The sequence below is a fragment of the Lepeophtheirus salmonis genome, chromosome 2 (assembly GCF_016086655.4).
Source record: "Lepeophtheirus salmonis chromosome 2, UVic_Lsal_1.4, whole genome shotgun sequence".
NCBI lineage: Eukaryota > Metazoa > Arthropoda > Copepoda > Siphonostomatoida > Caligidae > Lepeophtheirus > Lepeophtheirus salmonis.
The window spans coordinates 11,458,202-11,478,099 of NC_052132.2; the positions used below are offsets into that span (position 1 = coordinate 11,458,202).

The 19,898-nt window shown below is 32.3% G+C and overlaps 1 protein-coding gene across 1 annotated transcript in view; it reads left to right on the forward strand.

The window, feature by feature from the left end:
* Window positions 1-18,862, forward strand: part of LOC121132476 (uncharacterized) — a 207,265-nt gene extending 188,403 nt beyond the window's left edge. The window contains exon 6 of the mRNA XM_040727882.2: window positions 18,569-18,862. Coding sequence (XP_040583816.2) covers window positions 18,569-18,862 — 294 coding nt within the window. The remainder of the gene's footprint in view (window positions 1-18,568) is intronic.
* Window positions 18,863-19,898: the final 1,036 nt, after the last annotated feature.

The following is a 19,898-nucleotide window of genomic DNA, read 5'->3' on the forward strand; positions in this document are numbered from 1 at the left end:
GACCCTAAATTAGTATGCAAAAGTGTATCTCTGTGTTTCATAGTTTCGGTAACAAGTATTTACAAATTTAATATTTTAAATCTATATTTGCTAACAATTGCTCACAATCCACTACATTTATTATAGTGATTCACATCAACCGATCTATGCCATATACAGATTGGTTTGATCTATGTAAGGATTCTTTGATAGTTTTCCCATCTGCAGATGGGCAAACAATGAAATAACCCTTCTAATACCAAGATACTCATCTCTCTGCTAAGTACTTAAAGAATGTGATACGGGAAGAAGCTACAGGGAGCGCAATCTATTTTTGCTGCAATTTTGGTGCACTCTCCTGGACAAAAGTAGGCACTCAGGCAGCTGATTATTTTTTTGTATGATATCTTGTTTAACCTTGCACCATTTAAAAAAAATTGAATATATTGACTAATTAGATGTCCCAAAAAGGGACGGAGTCCTCCTGGGAATCTGCACCGAGAACGACAATATTCTAATTGTCAGGGACCACAGTGAAGACCTGGATCGACAAGGTCAACAATGGGATGTCTTACATGTGGCAGCAGATTTCAGCTCCCTACCACACCTTGAAAAAAAATTCAAATTTTGACGACTTTATCACACCGGACTTTTGGCCTCCAAACTTGCTGAGTCTGAGTCCAATAGATTTTTTGTGTATGGCGTAATAGAATGACAAACCAACCAAACCCCTGTAACACCAAAGGCGAACTTTCAGTTGGATCAAAAAAAAATCCAGACTTTGTCAAGTGACAAAGTGGTGAAGGCCTTCTCGCGATTTCGGCTTCTTATACAGACTTTAATTGAGGCTGAACGTCATTTCATTAAATTAAATGTATCAGAATTAATCAAGCTTGGTTTTATTTTTTGATCAGATAACAGTTTGCGAAGAATATCAGGTTTTAAAAATTTCTCTTGGTCCTGCTCTTGCTCCTTTGATATGTGTTCTCCCCAATCCATATAAAGTAGGGTGTTTCTCATTTAGATTTTTTAAATGGCTGAGTTGCCTGGTTGAAATCCGTTTCTTTTCATTAAAAAAAATACAGTTGGCAAAGTTTGATCAAAATTGAACAGTGTTTAGAGGTAGTTCATCGACCTCAAAGTTTTAATAATAGATTTTCTTTTTTTAAAGTGACTTCTTTTTCAATTATCGTGAAAATAGTTCAACATACAGCTTTTTATTTATTACAATATTTTCAAAACAATTAAATTTACCCCAAGAAATATTAATGTATTTGTGGGAAAAATATTAATAATGTGAATTACAATGCAAAATAGTTAAAGAAAAAACTAATAAATATATGAAATGTTTGTGTCTGTCCTTAATTTGGAATGGTATAATTAGTACCAGTTATCGATCCTTCATAAATGTCCCATAATTCAAATCTCCCTAAATGAAGCATCTGTAATGTTTTTGATTACAATTTTAATCTATTTGGTATAGCGCAATCCTCAGTCTACAATTATTATTCATAATAATGAAGAATATTAAGTAACGAAAAATACTACGTAATACTTTTTTGTCGGATGCTAATTTGAACAAAGATAGAAAAGAGATATATTATTGGAACATTTTTAATACTAGAAAAGGTAAATTAGATCATAGTTTATTCAAAAAAAGTAGTGTAAATTTTAAAGTTCAAAGACCGACACTTTAAAATATCAACACAATATGAAATTATGTTATATCTTAATGGTGTATTTCTTACACAATTTACTGGAAATAAATTGCCTTTATCACAAATGGCTCTGTGATTTTTACTTATATAATTATTTTGAATTCAAAAGAGTATTCAGGAATCATCAAATATTACAATTAAAGAATTATCAATTTATAGGGGAAAAGCATTTATGGGAGATATCTCTTCTCTTCACTTAAAAATATTCCAAAAAGGTGGCAAACGACACTAATTCTGAGCCTGGTATTGTAAATTGGGAGATAGCAAATCATACTATAGATAAACGAGAAAAAATTATCAATTTCACCTACAAACACCTTCAACGAATTATTCCAAGAGATGATTATAAATATTTTTTGGAATTTGGAAACTGTGGAATTAAATTTATGTCACCCTTTCCAATGTACGACAGTCGTCTAAGTGTTTGACTGAAGTGTGGTATAGGTAAAAAATTTAATTAGTAGTTTACGTTAAAATCGAAAGAGGATCGAGGATATTTGTACTTTTATCCAGCGAATATATTTAAATGCATAAATCTTTACACTTACAGCCTCACATTCTTCATTTAATTATTTGAATATGATTAAATCAATACATAATTATTCCAAAATCCAAAAAAAAAAAAGTTTCAAAAACGGCATCTCAAAAACTTTATAAGCATTAATGTTATTTATCTGAAGAGCTTGTTGGTTTGATTCTATTTGATAGTCGAGTCAGTTTGGCATCCAAATAGAAAATATTATTTCAAATAAACAATAAGGAAAAGCAATATCAAAATTCAAAGGAAAATCCCCAAAAACAAATATAAGACTTTTCTACAAACAAGAGAAACAATATTATTTGGATGCTGAACCTCCCAAAAGTGTTTTTAAAGAACAATCCAAAATTATTACCATGTAACTATCATTATAAGAAATCCCTTGAAATAATTGATGCTTTTAAAGTTATCAATGAAGCAAAACAAATTGTGTCCCTCTTAAAATAATATAGTGGATCCTTAACAACTGACGAATTGTAGCATCAATTGTTATAACAAGACATTAAAGAGTATCAAACGCGTCAAATATATATCTAAGCTACCTCAGTATTTCAGAAATATTACTCAAAAAAAAACATTTATTAATACCCATTTATAAAATTTACATTGTATAATAAAGCTTCACAAATATGTCGAAATAATCATTTTTATTATATAAATTATTTTATATTTAAAAAGTTATAAATTAATAGAATATGTATATGATAATTTAGTATAAATTATCATTTTTTAATTCCGTGGAGCTACCTCTAAACAAAGCTCAATTTGACATACAATTTACCAAATGTATTTTTTAATCAAAAAGAACTAATTCTCATTTTTAACTATTGAACAAAATGAAAATATCGTATGAAAACTCTTAATGTTTTATAGTGAAAAAAAAGGTAAATTATAAGATCATTGCGGCAACACGTTATATATATATTGGGTTTATTTTCAAATATTGTGCATTGTAATTCACATTATTAATATTTCTTCTCAGAACAACATTAATATTTCTTAGAGTATATCAAAACATCTTGTAAAAATAATCCAACATAAAAAGTCAAACTATATCAAAAGAAACGGGATTCAACAAGGCAACCGAGACATTTTAACTAAATCTAAATGAGAAACACCCTATTGTATGTGGATTGAAAGAACACATATCAAAAGAACAGAAGAAAATGATAGGCAGAGCTTTAAAAAATATGAAATTATAGCTCTTTTTGTAATATCTATCTGATAAGAATTGTTTTAATTCACCAAAGGTATTATTATTAATTTTTTATTCTTAAAGAGAGAACAATAAGTGAAAAATAATCACAAGGATGATCACAGCCCATGATGAGAATGTTTTTTTTATTGAATTTTAAGGAGGAAGCTGACAAAATGTTGATAAGTTCGTATAAATATAGGAGCAACCTATATGGTGGAACAAGATAATCATAGGTTCAATTTCTAATGATGGAAATATACTTATTTCGCAATTTCAAATATCTTCAGGATGCATATCCTTCAATCCTCCTTGAAAGAACTATGGAAAATAGTTGAACAGAGTTATTCATGCTTTTGCAGACTACGTATTTGACAAAATCATAATGCTTAACATAGCAGGAATAAGTGATAAATTAGTTACTCCTATAATTTATTTGGGGCATCGTCACATATGTCTCACTCTAACAAAAACACGTGCCATAGAATAAACTCTTTCGAACATTAGAAGTAAGATAACGGATAAGCTGAGAGAAGGTCACACTATTCTGAATGTAGAATTTAGAGCATTTTGTTTTTTTCACTTTGAGATAATCCGTCTTCACCTTCACAATTCCGGATTCTTCTAATCTGACGTGGAAGTACGCGGTGGATCGGATACTCTACTACCCATCATGTTTTTATGAAATGAGATACAACAAAGGATTCCATGATGAATCAGCTGCACTGTTTATTATCTGGATTTTTCTCTCCAGTCTAAGAGGAGCACGGAAAAAGACAACATAGATAAGATATCGTCACTCCATCCTGCAGGGATGAGCGTGGCAGAGACAAGAACAGGAAGAATGGAAGTTTCCTTGCGAGAAGCAATGGCAAGGACATAAGAATGATTCTTACAACCACCAAGAAGTTATGTCGTTGGGCTTTTTGCATCTGAACGCACCGTGGCTCCTCTTATCTGGTTCCCAACTGTGTACCACCTTACTACAGCAAACTACATTGACATCCTGAGGAAAAAGTCAATTCCATGGGTGACAACAACATTTTCAGATGTTATTTGTGTTACTACAGGAGGACAGGGCATTTGCACAGAAGGCTAACACCACCATCGAGGCTGAGGGAGGCTTATTATATATTGATGTATTTCATACTTTTAATATATATATATATATCACTATCACGTGTACTAATAAAATATTCATTTGGGATAATCGTCTGAAGTAATAATGAATTGTAAAGCTACATAAAGACACGATGGAGCAAGCTTCTGGAGCCTTACTCTAAAATATTATTACATGGCGTAGTCGGTAATTTAAGAAGAGCATTAAAGAGGATAAGGATAGATCCGTGGATTCCTAAGAACACAATATGATATCAAGATATATCATGTTATCCAATATAAGAAGATATCGAGGGGTCCAGAAAAGATCAATTGAGTTACAATCTGAAAATTAAAAAATATATTAAAAGAATGAAATTTGTACCCAAATAAAATCAATCGGACTTTAAAAGTTACAGTTATTACATATAACAGGAAAAAAAGAACAAGTTTGTAGTCTTTTGGAAGAATCCTCAGAAGAGAATATGATGGAGGAAGATAACATAACAACAATGTGAAAAGAGCTCAGCGAAGTGGAATTTCGAGTAGATACTTATTTGGAGATACGTTGGAATAATTAAATGAACCCGTAGTTAAGAGCTTAGAATATCCAAATATTCAGGCAAAATTACCCAATCAAATTGAGGAGAATATTAAACATACAAAATTCCTGAAATGGATTGTACTTGGGATAATTACGTAAAATTGACTCATGTAAAGGAACAGACAAGAGAAGAACCGAGGTTGTTTTCTTTTAATGTCTTTAATTTATAGACTATATATTGCGTTTTAATAATAATTGCATCAACTCTCTCATTGTTTGAAGTAAAGAGGAAATCTTCTTTACCCAGTTGTTACAATGGCCAACACAATTTTTCTTGCATGGGGTTTTTAAAATGAATCTAATTCCATTTTGGCTACTGATTCCAAATCTGTCATTAGTTTTTGCCTATTATATGAATTTTTGGAATAACGGAGTGATGAAAAAATACTACAACACATACCAAAAATCCTTAATTCACAAGAGAAAAGTAATACATCATTTTGTTTTTTTGTTATTTTATTTGCATATTGGCTGCTGATTTCAATGTGTCACTAGTTGTTAGTTATCACATGAGGCTTTTGAACTATAGGCTGATTAAATGATTTTATTTTATTTATCAATACAAGATACAACAATCTAATTTTGTTTAAACATACAAAACTAAAAAAATACAAAACATAAAAGTACTAACACATATTTGACAAAATTCAATATTATTACAAACATAGAATGTTATATCAAACTAGTAGATGCAGGAACTGTGTATTTTTGTTTGTAGACAAACATATTAGTTCATTTTTTGGGTAAACTTTCTTTAAGATGACAACCTCTTATGTAGAGCATCTGAATGATCCCTCATCAAACTCCAGCAGTAATCAGCCATCATATGCGAGTCCCAACGACCTTGATATCTGTCTTCCATGACTTTAATGTATTGGTGGAACCTCTCACTTTGTTCGTCCCTAACATCTCCAAGGTTGTCTGGAAACGTGTCCAGGTGACCGTGTAAGTAATGCTGTTTGATGCTCATTCTGCACCCGAGCTCTCGTAGACTATGAAGAAGTTCATCCACAATCTCTTGGTAATTGTCGTTTTTCTTGTTCCCAAGAAAACCCTGCACCATATTAGTAAATGCAGTCCACGGTCGAGATTCGACAGCGGACATCCTCTCAATGAAATGTGTGTCCCTTTGAAATGTTCAGATCTGGGGTCCGTCGAATATCCCTCCCTTTTTCTTTGCATCACTAAGACTCGGAAAGGTTGAACATATGTATTGAAAACAATCACCATTGTGATCAAGAGCTTTTACAAACTGCTTCATGATACCGAGTTTGATGTGCAACGGTGGAAGGATGATGTTTTTTTCGATCAACTAGTGGTTCATTAATGTCATTCTTCTCTCCAGGTACCAACATATGCCCCAATGGTCATTCCATTATAACCTAGTGATCCTTGTCATCTCTACTGCCCAGTAGCAAAGGAAAGAAGGGTATTTTGTATAACCTCCTTATTGACCCAAAAGGAAGTTTACCATTTTTTAAATCCACACAGATCAACCACTGGAGATAAAGGTATTTCAATTGTTCAAGTACTATTTTGATGTTCCCCTACACCTCCTTCCTGGAGACTGAGTGTCTAATAGGGATACATCCATATATGTTACCATTGTGATGTAAAATACACTTTAAACTTGTTTTTGAGCTATCAATAAAGAGTCTTTACTCACTTGAATGATACGAAGATAATCCCATAGCCACAAAAAGCCCTTCAATGTCACTGCAGTATACAAAACGATTGTCAGAATCAAAGAACTTAGTCAGTTCTGCATCTCTGTTACGATAAAATGTGACACTTGTGCCCTAAGCAAGCATGTTTCGCTCTTGCAGTCTGGAAGCCAACAACTCAGCAGATTGTTTAGGTAAATTCAAACCTCGAATCAGTTCATTCAATTCAGGTTGACTATACAGAAAAGGTTGACCAAACAATGAACCCAATGGTGGGTAATTTGCATCTGTATCTTCTTCATCGTCATCATCGACTGAAATATGTGCTTCATCATCAATATCTGCTAACTTTGTGAAAACAGGTGCAGTTATTTCGTCCAAATGAGGAATTGGCCGTATTGCAGAGGAGATGCTAGGGTATGTCATGTATCGCTTGTTCTTTTTATTGAATCCTTTAACATTTACAAGGCAGAAGTAGCAATCATCTAGGTGGTTTGTTGGTTCTCTCCAAATCATCGGCACACCAAATTTGAGCTTAGTATTTTTTTCTTGAGACCAATATCTCAGAGTTGCGAGACAAGTCGTGTATACTATGTGAGGTGCCCATTATTTGTTTTGGTCTCCAAGCGGTACTTTAAAATAAGCAAGCTCCACACTCTTAACGAAGTGAGTAATGTTCCGTCTTTGAGGTGATAAAGTGAAGCATCCACAGATATAGCAGAATATATCTGGGTCGCTACAGCACTTTCTTCTCCGTAAAGGATGTAGACATGGCTAGCTTATACACTTATACAGATGTGTTCAGATTTTGTAAACAGCTATGATAGTGATTTAAAAAAATATTTCATATATAATCTCCAACGTTTACTAAATCCAAATGAAACACAAGAAATATTATCCGATGAGAGTTTTACTGGTATAGATTGGATTAAATAAAGGATATATTGATTCCTATAGGAAGAGCTGGCACACATCGAGATTTATATTAAAACATGTTAATTACTCGAGTCAAAGAGAGAGAAAGATACAAACATAACAGGAACAAATGGTATCATTATAGGCTTTTTTATGTAAACATCCCCAAATATTAAATATCAGATATCACAAAAACTTGATGTGATGTGGCAAATCTAAGCATATATTCGGAATTAGCCGCCCAAACTCTATAAGAATCCGTCCATACAAGAAAAAAAAATTAAATTTTGTTGACCATAATAATTATTGAATAATGTACTGACCATTTTCATAACATCCGCATAAATTTTAGATAAAGATTAACATTACCACAAAATAAGATTGGTTGCTTCTTTTGAACATCGACAGAAGAAGCAAATTCCACGTTGGTCATTAAAATACTTTCCAGTAACCTCGAGAGTCCTGGATAGTATTCTGTATTTCAACCATATTTCGCTCAACATAATAAACCTATTGGTGATTGCCATAAGGCTTTCTTGTCACCGTTTTTTAATGCTGAGTCGTCCCAAATATGCATTGAATGGCGTTAAGGTTGGTGAGTACATACGTTTTCTCAAGTAGGAAGTACTTGTATAACACGATTTCTGTCTAAAAGGGACGAAATGATGTTTTACTGAATTGTTCGTTCCAAAAGTATATGAATAAAAGACGAAAGCCATTTTATTCAGACAATCTCTCAAGTTAACATCCACAACAATATTGGAGTTTACATATAACATTTTTGTCAATGCAACATGTAGCTCCCATCTAATATTCTAAAGATAGCTCACACTTTTTAATATTTCATTACCATCATAACCAAAAAATTTTAAACGCTTAGAGTATAATGATAATACTATAAAAACATGATAAAGTATTAAATGTTGGCTAAGCTGAGATTCCACGTGATATAGCTCTACATATTCATTTAAATGAATTTGACCTCCATCCTGCCCTGTCAATCTTCCTTCAAAAAACTCCAATCTTTGAGCTGTAAAAACTTAATGGACTTAACCCACAACTATTTTCTCATTATCAGACAGTGGCATGGCTCTTGTAGATAAATAGTGTTTAGATGAAGAAGATAGTCCATCATTCATAGTAAAAGACAATGAGAGTTTTTTCACGTGGCTAGGTGATTGCCAAGGTGACTATATACAAGTATACTGTCACCTTGGGTGATGGCGATTTATCCCTTATGTGGGCATCTGTTTATAAAGTGCCAAATGAGAGAACTTGGTAAATAGGTAGGAGAAAAGCGTCTGATTTTTGGAGTGGATTTTAGAGAGACGAATTGTTCAGAGATGAACAATATTTTCTTTCGTTGCTTAGAGTTGATGTCAAATGACCGATTTTGAAGAAGCATATTCATATCATTAACTGAATTAGAAATTATTTCTTGCATTGATGGAGAGCCTGGAGATTTCATATAGAACAGTAAATTTTGAAGGTTGTTTATGGAAGTAATCGGTTTTTTATCTTAATATACTTAATCATTTTGGGATTAACTCTGATATTTTTGTTGAAAAATGAAAATGTAAGATCCATTTCAATGCTTACAGTGAATTTTGTTCCAAGGAATGTTTTGGATGAACCTTCCAAGTAGTAAAGTTGAATTCTCTTGTTCTCCTAGAATATATATTTTCTGGAAGTTGTTTCATCACCAATTTGGAACATCAGTCTTCAAAATTGTCCACAAGATCCTTTTTCAAAGAAATGTCTTACCCTTGGATAAGGCATACATTTTTATCCGAAAGCCTTGCTGATGATGAAGCTTTCAGTGTTGTCTTCTCACGTTTTTCCGTAGATAAATATTTTGGAAAATTAGGGAAATTCTTGGAAGAACAGACGGTTTTAAATAACGGTTCAGGAGCTTAGGATCCATAGAAGACAATTGCTTCTTTCGACTCTTCCAACGATCATCTTGACTCTCTGTAACAAAATCCTTATCTTGAAAATGGAGGAAACAAACTCTTAAATACTTAGAACAAGATTGTTTAACTCATTTCAAATCGTGGGCCACATACGAGCGTTATGTGTTCGTTCAGGGCCGGGCTATTAAAATTATAGCATACTTGGATCTAGAAAACCAAAACATCATGAATTTCCTTTGTTCTTATGTAAAAAAGAGAAGATAAATTGTTTAATTTAACAAATTTTTATATAATATCACTTTTACAATACATTTCACTTAATTGCATATAATTTTAATTTAAAAAGGAGAAAAAGTTAAAAAATACAATTTACATGAGATTTTATAAAGATTATGAAAAAATAAGGACATTAAATTGCACATTTTAATAAATTAAACAATAAGTAGACATTCTTAAATAGCTTAAAGAGGCTTCATAGTAGATTTTAGTTGATTGATGTAAGAACTTTGTAACTTTCCTCTTAAACTATGTTGTGTCAATTTCAATATTTGGGTGGAAAAATTAATGATAAAATCCTCTTTTGATTCAGTGACAAGAGAGGTGCAATCAGGGCTAATCCACTGAAAATACTTGATTTAATTTACTTCTTTCATATCATTTACATTCATGCAGATAATTTACTAGTCCAGTTTTACTGACACAGTTCTTACACTGGGCCATGATACATTTTTCCAACTCGGTAGAGCAGAGGGTTTTTGCCACAAGTTCACTGAGAAGAGATTTCAAACATGAAGCTGCCATAAGCATAGGATTCTGGTGGTATTTGCAAATACATGCACATCCTGGGTTCCAGATGACCCAGCTAAAACAACATTTTGGACGGAGACGCGAAAGTGGAAAATCTGACCCAGGGTAAGTTTCTTCCCAAGTATTATGTAGCTCTCAGAGATTGAACAAAACAAAGCGCTTTTGGTATTTTTCTTTATCCCCATACTTAGTTTTTACACTCAGAAAATATTTTTTTCCCAGGCATGATACAACTGTATTCATCATTTTCGTAAAATTCGGTAATATTGCGTTTTTATGTCATCAGCTAATGGCTTTCCCAAATTTTGACCTCAAAGTCCTAAAACACCTTTTTCTTACTTCATTTTTGACTTCTTTTTACCATATAATTGGTGGTGCCAATTTCCTGCATCGTCATCTATATACTAAACGGTGAAACGGTTAAAATTTGAATTATTTCTTGATGTGATTTAGACAGCTGGTATTTCCTTTTCAACACACCCATCATTTCCAAAATAACTGTAAATCATAGGAAGTGCTCTCATTTGAATCTGAATTTGTTAAGAAGATATTGTATAATATCTCAAGTTTCTTCTTCAGTAATTCTGACACTGATGCTAACTTTTCCTTGCCTGTTGATCGTTTAGAATGCAGTGGTAGTTGATGTACTTTAACTGACGTCTTGACCAAAATAGTCAGAGCAGAATTAACTTCAATTAGAGTGGTATCTTTCTCAGGTGAAGTAAACCAACATTTAGGTGGTTCTTCAAAAGTTTCAGAATCATGTTCAACATTTGTCGAGTACCTATCATTACTATCAAATACTTCTTTTTCGCTGGATGTTTCTACTTTTTACTTCAACCTAATGACACAAAGTTTCTCTCCAGGTTTTACAATCTCTGGTGTCTGTTTATACTTAGTTTAGGGTTAGTTTCTTCTAAGACTTTGTCCTAAGCTTTATTGGGATGGATTTGCATGGGATCATAACCCTTCTTCTTTGAGTCTGTAAATTTGGTGAGCAGTTTCTCTACATGATAAGAACAAATTGTTTTTTTGATTCATTTGTCAACTTTCGTTCCGAGATGAAGGATTTCGATAGTCTTCTTTCCCTAGAAGTTGATACTCCTCAAGTTACCAGTCTTAGCAGAAGAGCCCTGGTGATATTGACTAAGAGACAAAAAGCTACAGTTTCTCATTTTTAAATTTCTATTGTGATTAAATAGTCAAGGTCCTCTTGTACCTTGAGGCTCTTTGAGCATGATCAGCTTCTTCATCAGAATATTGAAGATTGATTGGATCTGCCCACTTTTGGAGTATGGTTGTGAAAATTGGAGGACTTACAAGGATTGGGCTTCTTTTATTTATAAAGGTGACTGATAGATCAGGCGGAGTAATTGAATTGACTGGCAATGATAAGAGAAACGTGGAAGAACCATTATAGATTGGAGCAGCGGTTAATAACTCATACCACTGTAAGGCGTTTAAAAGGATATATTTTAGTAGAATTCCAGCATAAGTTAGATATCATAGGAATATGGGTGTGCAAATAGAATAAATGAAGGAAGGACATATGTTACTTCATAGAAGATCAGGCAGCAAGATATGAATAACCAGATGTTCGGACGAGATGGATTACTATTTTTAACAGTTTAGGATTATTATATCTTCATAATTAAAGTAATAGTAATGAAATCCTCCAAATATTTCACTTAGGATCACATAAGGGTGACTTTAATTACTTGACTTCATTTTAGGATTTTCAATTAAGTTTTTCTGTCTTCTATAAAGATCCAAAAAAATCTAATGATTATTTTACAATTAAAAATTTGACTGGCATTTCTAACATAACGTCTTGATTTGGTTGCTTTTCTTTTTACCCTTGAAGTTTGACTGAAAATAAGGCAGGAACAAAAAATAATTCCCCTCTTTTTTTTTTGTATGTTATAGTAGATAGCATTATAGTTCAGAAGGTAATTACCCAATTTTATATTCCAAGTCTGAAAATGATACCGAAATTGGTTTTCAGGGCTTATTAACTTTCCAGTGATAGCTCATACATCGTTATTAGTAAAGTAGTTGCGGAGATATGGGGTGTTAAAATTTGGGGTCCTGGTCAAATTTATCGAAAGTCAAAAATTAAAAGTACCATATCCCCTAGACTATTGATCGAAATATGATAAAATTTCACAGGAGCTATTTGCTACAGACAGGCATCAACTGTGCCATTTTTTTACAAAATCGAAGAGGGTAGGGTAACAATTTTTTTTTTTTTTTTTTTTTTTTTTTTTTTTAATTTGAATGATTACTTTATCTCCCAGATGCTAAAAGTTGTAACTTTCATTTCAATTTAAAATGAGGTCAATGTTTTACAAATAACCCATTATAAAAACTGCTAATTTAAATTTTCAGTGGCAACTGAAAGCTTTTTATTCCATCTATTTCTTGTATTAGGCCATCAAGGCATGTAATAAAAAGTATTGAGGACAGAAGATTTTCCGGAAAACCGCCCCTATTGTTTATAAATTTTCAAATTCGTTTTTGTATTTAATCATTGTACGAGTACGTACTAAGATAATTGCAACCATACGAATTATAAAATCTCCATACCTTTTTCGTTATAGTGTGTTTATTATTTACACATGAGCCAGAGTATCAAAGTCCTTGGTAAAATCCACTGCCATTACTGTTAGATTCTACAAGAGTATGTAGGGTAGAAGGGAAACTATCGGTGATTTTGTTTTTTATAAAACCATATTGTGATTCATGTAAAATTTGGCTTAGAACTTTGTTTATGCAATTAGTGCCTGCAAATGAAAAAAAAAATTGTACAAACAATTTTATATAACAAGAGGTCTCAAATTTTTAAGATATCTAGTAATTTTTTTTTTTCCTGGAAGCAAGACGATATGTCCCTCTGTAGCAACGTCAGGGAAAAAACCAAGAACCTTTTCATAAATAAGAACAAAATCAGAGAAAGATAGGAGATATATTTCCTATAAAATTGAAAGGTAAAATCCGATGGACCAGGGGCGTTATTTAATTTTGCATTTTTATCAATAGCACAATAATTTCTTCTATTAGAAGATGACGCTCAATGATGTTGTTATTTTCATTTGATAGTGAAAGTTCTTTATCAGACATACATCTGAGGTCTTTACAGAAAGAAGCATTTCTTAAATTGCATATCACAGATATTGATGTATGTTTAAAATCAATACAATTATATATATTGAACTAAAAAAACCTCATCTCCTTTAATCATTCATATCCATCTCCTCCAGTAGTAAAGAATGAAGCTTAGAAGGACCTTTACTTCTTGTTTTCATTGAAATGGGGATTCAATAAATAAACCACGACGGGCTGATATTTTAGTGTTTATCACTTTGTACGACTTTAATGCGTCCGTTTGATAACCTTTAAAGAGAAAAGGACACAGGTCTGAAAATCTATCCACAGAAAAAAAGTATGACTATAATCTTTTACTATGTCAGGGTAGTCATAAACCCCGTTGGTCCTTAAAATAGAATAGAGGGACACCGTAGCTTGAGGATGATGATTTCTTGTACGCTGAATAGAATCCCGACCATATTTAAGCTTTATCTTAAAATTTCCACTCACTATGGATGATATACGTGATATAACAGCAGAAAGTTTTTCGTTAAAAAAACGGGATCGTCACAATTTGGCCAGTATACCCCAATTACATCAGACAAAGAGCTTGATACCCCACATCAGACCTTGATTAAATTTCCATCAGAACAACGGTATTCGATTTTTGGCTGTTGTTGTTTTTAGCAAATATTGAATTACCTCTTTTTGGATGTAAGAGGGACCTATCAAACGCAGAAAATGAATAGTACCATTCTTGCAAGCAACAGTGATTCTCTAAACTGTACCTCGTGTCAGATAATTTAACAATATCAGGAGTTTCTAAAAAATTTAATAATCTAATCAGTTCATATTTTATCCTCAAACTCTAAAGGGAATTGCAAATTAAGGATAAAAAGGAGATCATGTTTTTTTCTTTTTTTAAATAACTTTTGGGGTTGCGCATTACCTTCTGTCGCCATTTGAGATTCTGAAGCAAGTTTTTGGAATTGAAGGCATATACACAAAATAATATTTTTTCCAGAAATATCACCAGAAGGTTTTCATAATTTTGATTTTGTCTTGTGGTAGGTCTTTCAATATTACAACTTCCACTTCTTAATGAAGTCATAACTCCTCAAGTGTACTCGTACTGAATTTATCTAAAAGTCTAGCAACTAAATTTTTACTTAGAGACTTACTTTCTGTATTAATTAGAATAAGTTATTCCTTCTCCTTAATACTACCCAAACAGACTTGTAGTTTTGAACTTTTTTTCAGACTCACTATTATCTGGGTTAGGTTCTGGGTATGAATTAATAACTTCAGAAAATCTCCCCATCCAATCCCCAAGTTTTTTTTCATCAATACAGAATGAAATACATTGAAAATTTTGAACTTAATATGAGGAAAAAATTCAGTGTTGACTGCAGTAATTTTGAATTTTCCCGATGTTAAGTGCAAATTTTGCAATGTATTTTATCCTCATGCATACAGGTTTCATTTGACCATTGGGACCTTCCATTTTGATGGCAAAGCTTTTTCAAGCGTTTGTAAACAGGCACTCAGGTCCATTATAGTTTTTGTATAGAAAAATATGTAGCCAAAGCCATAATGTGAATAAGCACCGTCTACTTTCTCCTCTGTAAAACCAATATGAAGTGTAGCATTGTACAGTTCAAGAGATTTCATGTTTACATTATTAAATACAGGATTGTTATCTTCTTCAGTTAGAAAGATAATAAACGTTTCCCACCTAAACGTAGAGCTTAGATTAATTCTTTAACGGCATCGATAATATTCTTCTCGCTTTTTCATAAACCCTTTGCATTAGACATTCAGTCTTAATTAAGTTGAAGCTGTTGTCAGGAGGTCTGTCAGTAGGATTTGCATTTATAATAAACGGCTATCACAACTAACCTCCTCAAGATATAGACCAGAAATATAATTATGTAATGAATTATCTAAGAATTCATTGAATAATGGCATTGATATCAGAAAAGAAAAATACTTACTGTCTATATATACGCACAGAAATAATTGTGTATAAAATCTTCACGCATCCTCGCTGAGAGGGTTAAAGGTGAATAAACGGAAGAAAAGAGACAACAGATCCTGAAATGCAGATCTGACAGTCCAAGCTCCAACGTCTTTCAGATATTTAGGGATTTTTCTAGACAAGATTTGTTTCAAGACTAAAGAGACACAAAAACACACTTTTAAAACGGGATATCTCCTTAGATATGTTATTTAAAATAATAAGAACACTAGGGAGCACTTGGCACGTTTCAAAATAAATAAAATCCAGTTTTCTTAATGAGGTAATAAATTTTTCTAAATCTGAACAATTACAAACTAAAAGATCCAGTGAATTTGGAACTGAAATTTGAAGGTATTGAAATTATACCACACAGGTTAATTGGGACTTTAAAAATACATTTTCCACATTTATGATAATTGCCTCACCATCAATATGAAGCTTGAATGTAAACAATTTTTCCTCCTTTTCATTCATTAATGATTTAATTAATACTTTTAATATCTAAAAAAACAACACAGACTACACTTTTAAATCGTTCATTTAAATAAACCAATTACTTGATACACGTTTTCCTCAACGAAAACATTGCACATCCAAAGAGATATCCAAAATATTATTCTTCAAACTATTACCGATATGGGCTTCTTTTCAAAATAAAATAGTCAATCATTCTTCAAATGTTCAGTTGCTCGGTAAATCATTTCAATTGAAGAAATCACTAGAGTGTCTAGACTAGTATCGTCGGCTTCATCATTTGTTGAAGAAGGTGTGGCGTTATTAAATGGATTATTGTTTGTTCGCCGTATAATTTTACCACGTGACATGATAGTAATAAGGGTTTCCAGCAGCCTTGGAAGGATGGCCGTGGTAGTTTTTTATCGCTATCTTAATTGACTGGAGAGTTTGGGGGAAAAATGGGTTCGGATGGGGTGTTGGGATAATATTTAAATGGGAATAGAAGTCCACGACAACAGTGGGAATTCTGTAAGGTTGTGGGGTTCTCTTATTGGCTGGGGTTTGGGAGTAAAATCGAGACACTCCCATACCTTAGGACTGTTAGAATTCAAGAAAGGTAGAGTTTCAAGACCAGGAGAATTCTATCCTACTGCCACTCACAGTGCCAAAATCATCGCAAGGTACGCGATACTACCCAATCCTGAGATTGAACACCCACGCTATTCAGGTACAGATTGTTGCCAACACAGCTATAGGAGCGGTCTAACTGTACTCTCCCCTTCTTTCCTACCTAATATCTTCTGTGTACCATGTAATCAAGTGATCAAATCGACACATAACCGTTTAAGATGGGAAAGATCATCTCAATTGTGTGGAAAATAGGCCCCCACGTTCACGATTTGTTCTTACAATATAAGGTCTAGTAAAAAGATATCCCTGTGATATATTCTTTGATTTCAATGTTAAACTGAAATTAAAAATAATTATCCAATTTAGGGGAAATATGCATCGTTTTGTTTTATAACTGGTTGCCATTTTGAAGGTAATTTCATAATGTGTCCTTCATAGAAACCCTCGTCCATATTGGCAAAAAGACTGGGAAAGTCGATTTTTACCGTTTCTATTGAGGTAATAACAAAATCTTCCTGTCCATTAATCCTGGCTTATCCACCGTTTGGACCGGCTCACTGCGATTGGACCACGATCATTTTTGCTTGATACTGTCGTAAGTGACCCACTTTCGTCACCAGTAACAATCCGAACATAAATGGATCGATTTTGTTTCAATTAAGCAGGGATTCGCATAGGAATATTCAGTCGGTTTTAGTTAACTCGTGTGGAACCCATACATCGAGCTTCTTTTTAATCCAGCCTTACTTAAGTGGTTTCAAACGGTCTTTATGCAAAGCTTAGCTCTTTGCACTGGAAACAGTTCTTAAATAATTGTCATCTTTGACTATTTCCATAATTTTATCGATGTTGTTGATAGATGAACATCCAGATCGTGACATCTTTGACATCAAAATTATTGTAACGGAATCTATGAAACCAAAATTGCACATTATTGGCTGTTAACAGTATAGTTACCATAAACATCATTTACCTTTTTAGCAGCTTGGCTTGCGTTTTCACTTTTATCAAAGAAAAACTGCAAAATATAGCGGATTTTCTCCATACTTGTGACAATCTTTGATGCTCTATTAAACAATACTGAATCAAGCAATAATAAAGAAGGCCTTTTAAAACAAAATCTTATCTTTGTAATGCCATCCAGCTTAAACAACGTGAAATCCAGATTACTAAATTTATCTATCAGAAAATAGTGGATTTATTTTTGCTACACCTATGATACAAGCAGTATTTCCCAGTCATTGCCTGGAGTAATTAAGCGTCGGCTAAACGACAAATTTTGCTTTCATAATATAAAAGATAACTCTCCAATAAAACCTTAGTGTTACTTTCTGTTTTTCATAGTCCCACTCCTATGTAATCGCTCAATACTTAACTATATCAATTATTATGTATTTTATCATCAAGTACGAATGAATAATAATCAGAGTTTAAGGGGGAAAAAAATAATATAATAATATGACAGATGAGTACTTTAGTCTTTAGAAATAAATTATTTTAACATAACAGCGTCTTTATGTAATTCAAATCTTAAAATATACTAAAATTTGAAAATGTAACTCTATTTTTAAATTAAGAATATACACACAAGACCCATCACAAAAACAAACAGACACAGTCCCTTTATTATGCATCCATATGCCGGGATTATTTGCTTAAAAATATTCCAATGATTTACATCAGGGATCACTATAAACAGCTCACCCGGTGACTCGTTTTCATATATTTAGACGGACAAACTTTGCTTTACCTATATTGATTTGCAAGACTTTATTGACGAGGTTACGTGTCTAGTGTCTATCCAGACGTTCAATAGTTAATGTATAGATATAGAATATTTGATGACCATCCTATTAAAAAAAAAAAAGATGCCCAAGTTTAAATTGTGAAATAATTAATTATGCACTTATAAATCCTAATATTAACTTTTATCTTTATTTATAGGGCTACAGTTTCAACACACTCTTTATTACCACTCGTCGTAGAGAAGATCCCAAATGCTTGAATCTTAGAATGACGATTTTAAATTTAGGACATGAAATACTTCATTCCTTTGGAGCTGAACATGATACTCCTGGATGCTCTCCTGAGGATGAAGAGATTAATGGAAGCTACTTAATGTCTCCTTACACTAGTACAGGGAAAAGTTCAAATAATGAATTACTATCCTCATGTTCAATATCGGCTGTACGAAAATTCATTAGTTCCAAAAATGGATGTCTAAAAATATTGAAATAGTTTGATAGAGTTCTACAATCCACATATACGATGAAAGTAATGTCATTAAGTATTTTTTGAGTGTGATGCAACAGGAATTAGCTATTAAACATAAATATATATACAATAGGGCAATCCTCACTTTTTGAACGGGGTTTTGTTAAACATTTAATTTAAAAAAACTGTTTGTAAAATCTTTCGCAGAGACTCTTAAATATCGATTTTAATTAATTTTTATTAATGTATGACTGAGGTTGTAAGATTATTTTATAAGTTAATTGTTTTTATAATGTTTATAAGTAAAAATATAATTATTTACTTGCAAAAATAAAGATACTTTGAAGTTTGGGAAGTGTTTATTCAGGATATTTCGCATTTAAGCTTTTTTCCATGAAAGATATTCTACCATGATATCTAAATAAATGAGATTTATACACCGTCATTGTTTATTTTGGGTAAAAAATCATGACCCCTTAGAAATTTTTAATCAATATTTGTAATGTGTTGCTGGTTGTTTTCTATTGGAATAATGAGCCAAATTTCAATACATGCAAAATACCAAAATCTCATTATGTAATGAATTCGAACCCGAGAGAAACTAGGTAATATCATTAGTATAATAGGAAAAGAAAAAACAAAGCTACGATTCGAATAGAAGAATTGCTTATCACATCTATGTTATTATTAGACATAATTGATTATTTGTGTTACAAAATGTACATGGATTGATGATCAAGCATAAGATGAGGCAAGAGTATAATTCCAACATTATGTCGATAGAAAACAAACATTTAATGGGTTTTATAGTTATAAATATTATATATTTTGATTAAAAAATTCAAACAGAACATCAAATTTAACCAAAAATAAAAAATAACGACTTATAAACCTCATTTATTTATATATTAAGGCAAATATTATTGAGCAAAATTGCTTAAGGCAAAAGTACAGGTCACCATAAATCATAGCTAGAAAGATAATTTTTATGAAAAAGGGCTTTTAATGTAAATTTCTTGAACCCAAGGAAGAAAATTATCATTCAAGCTTATAAGACTAC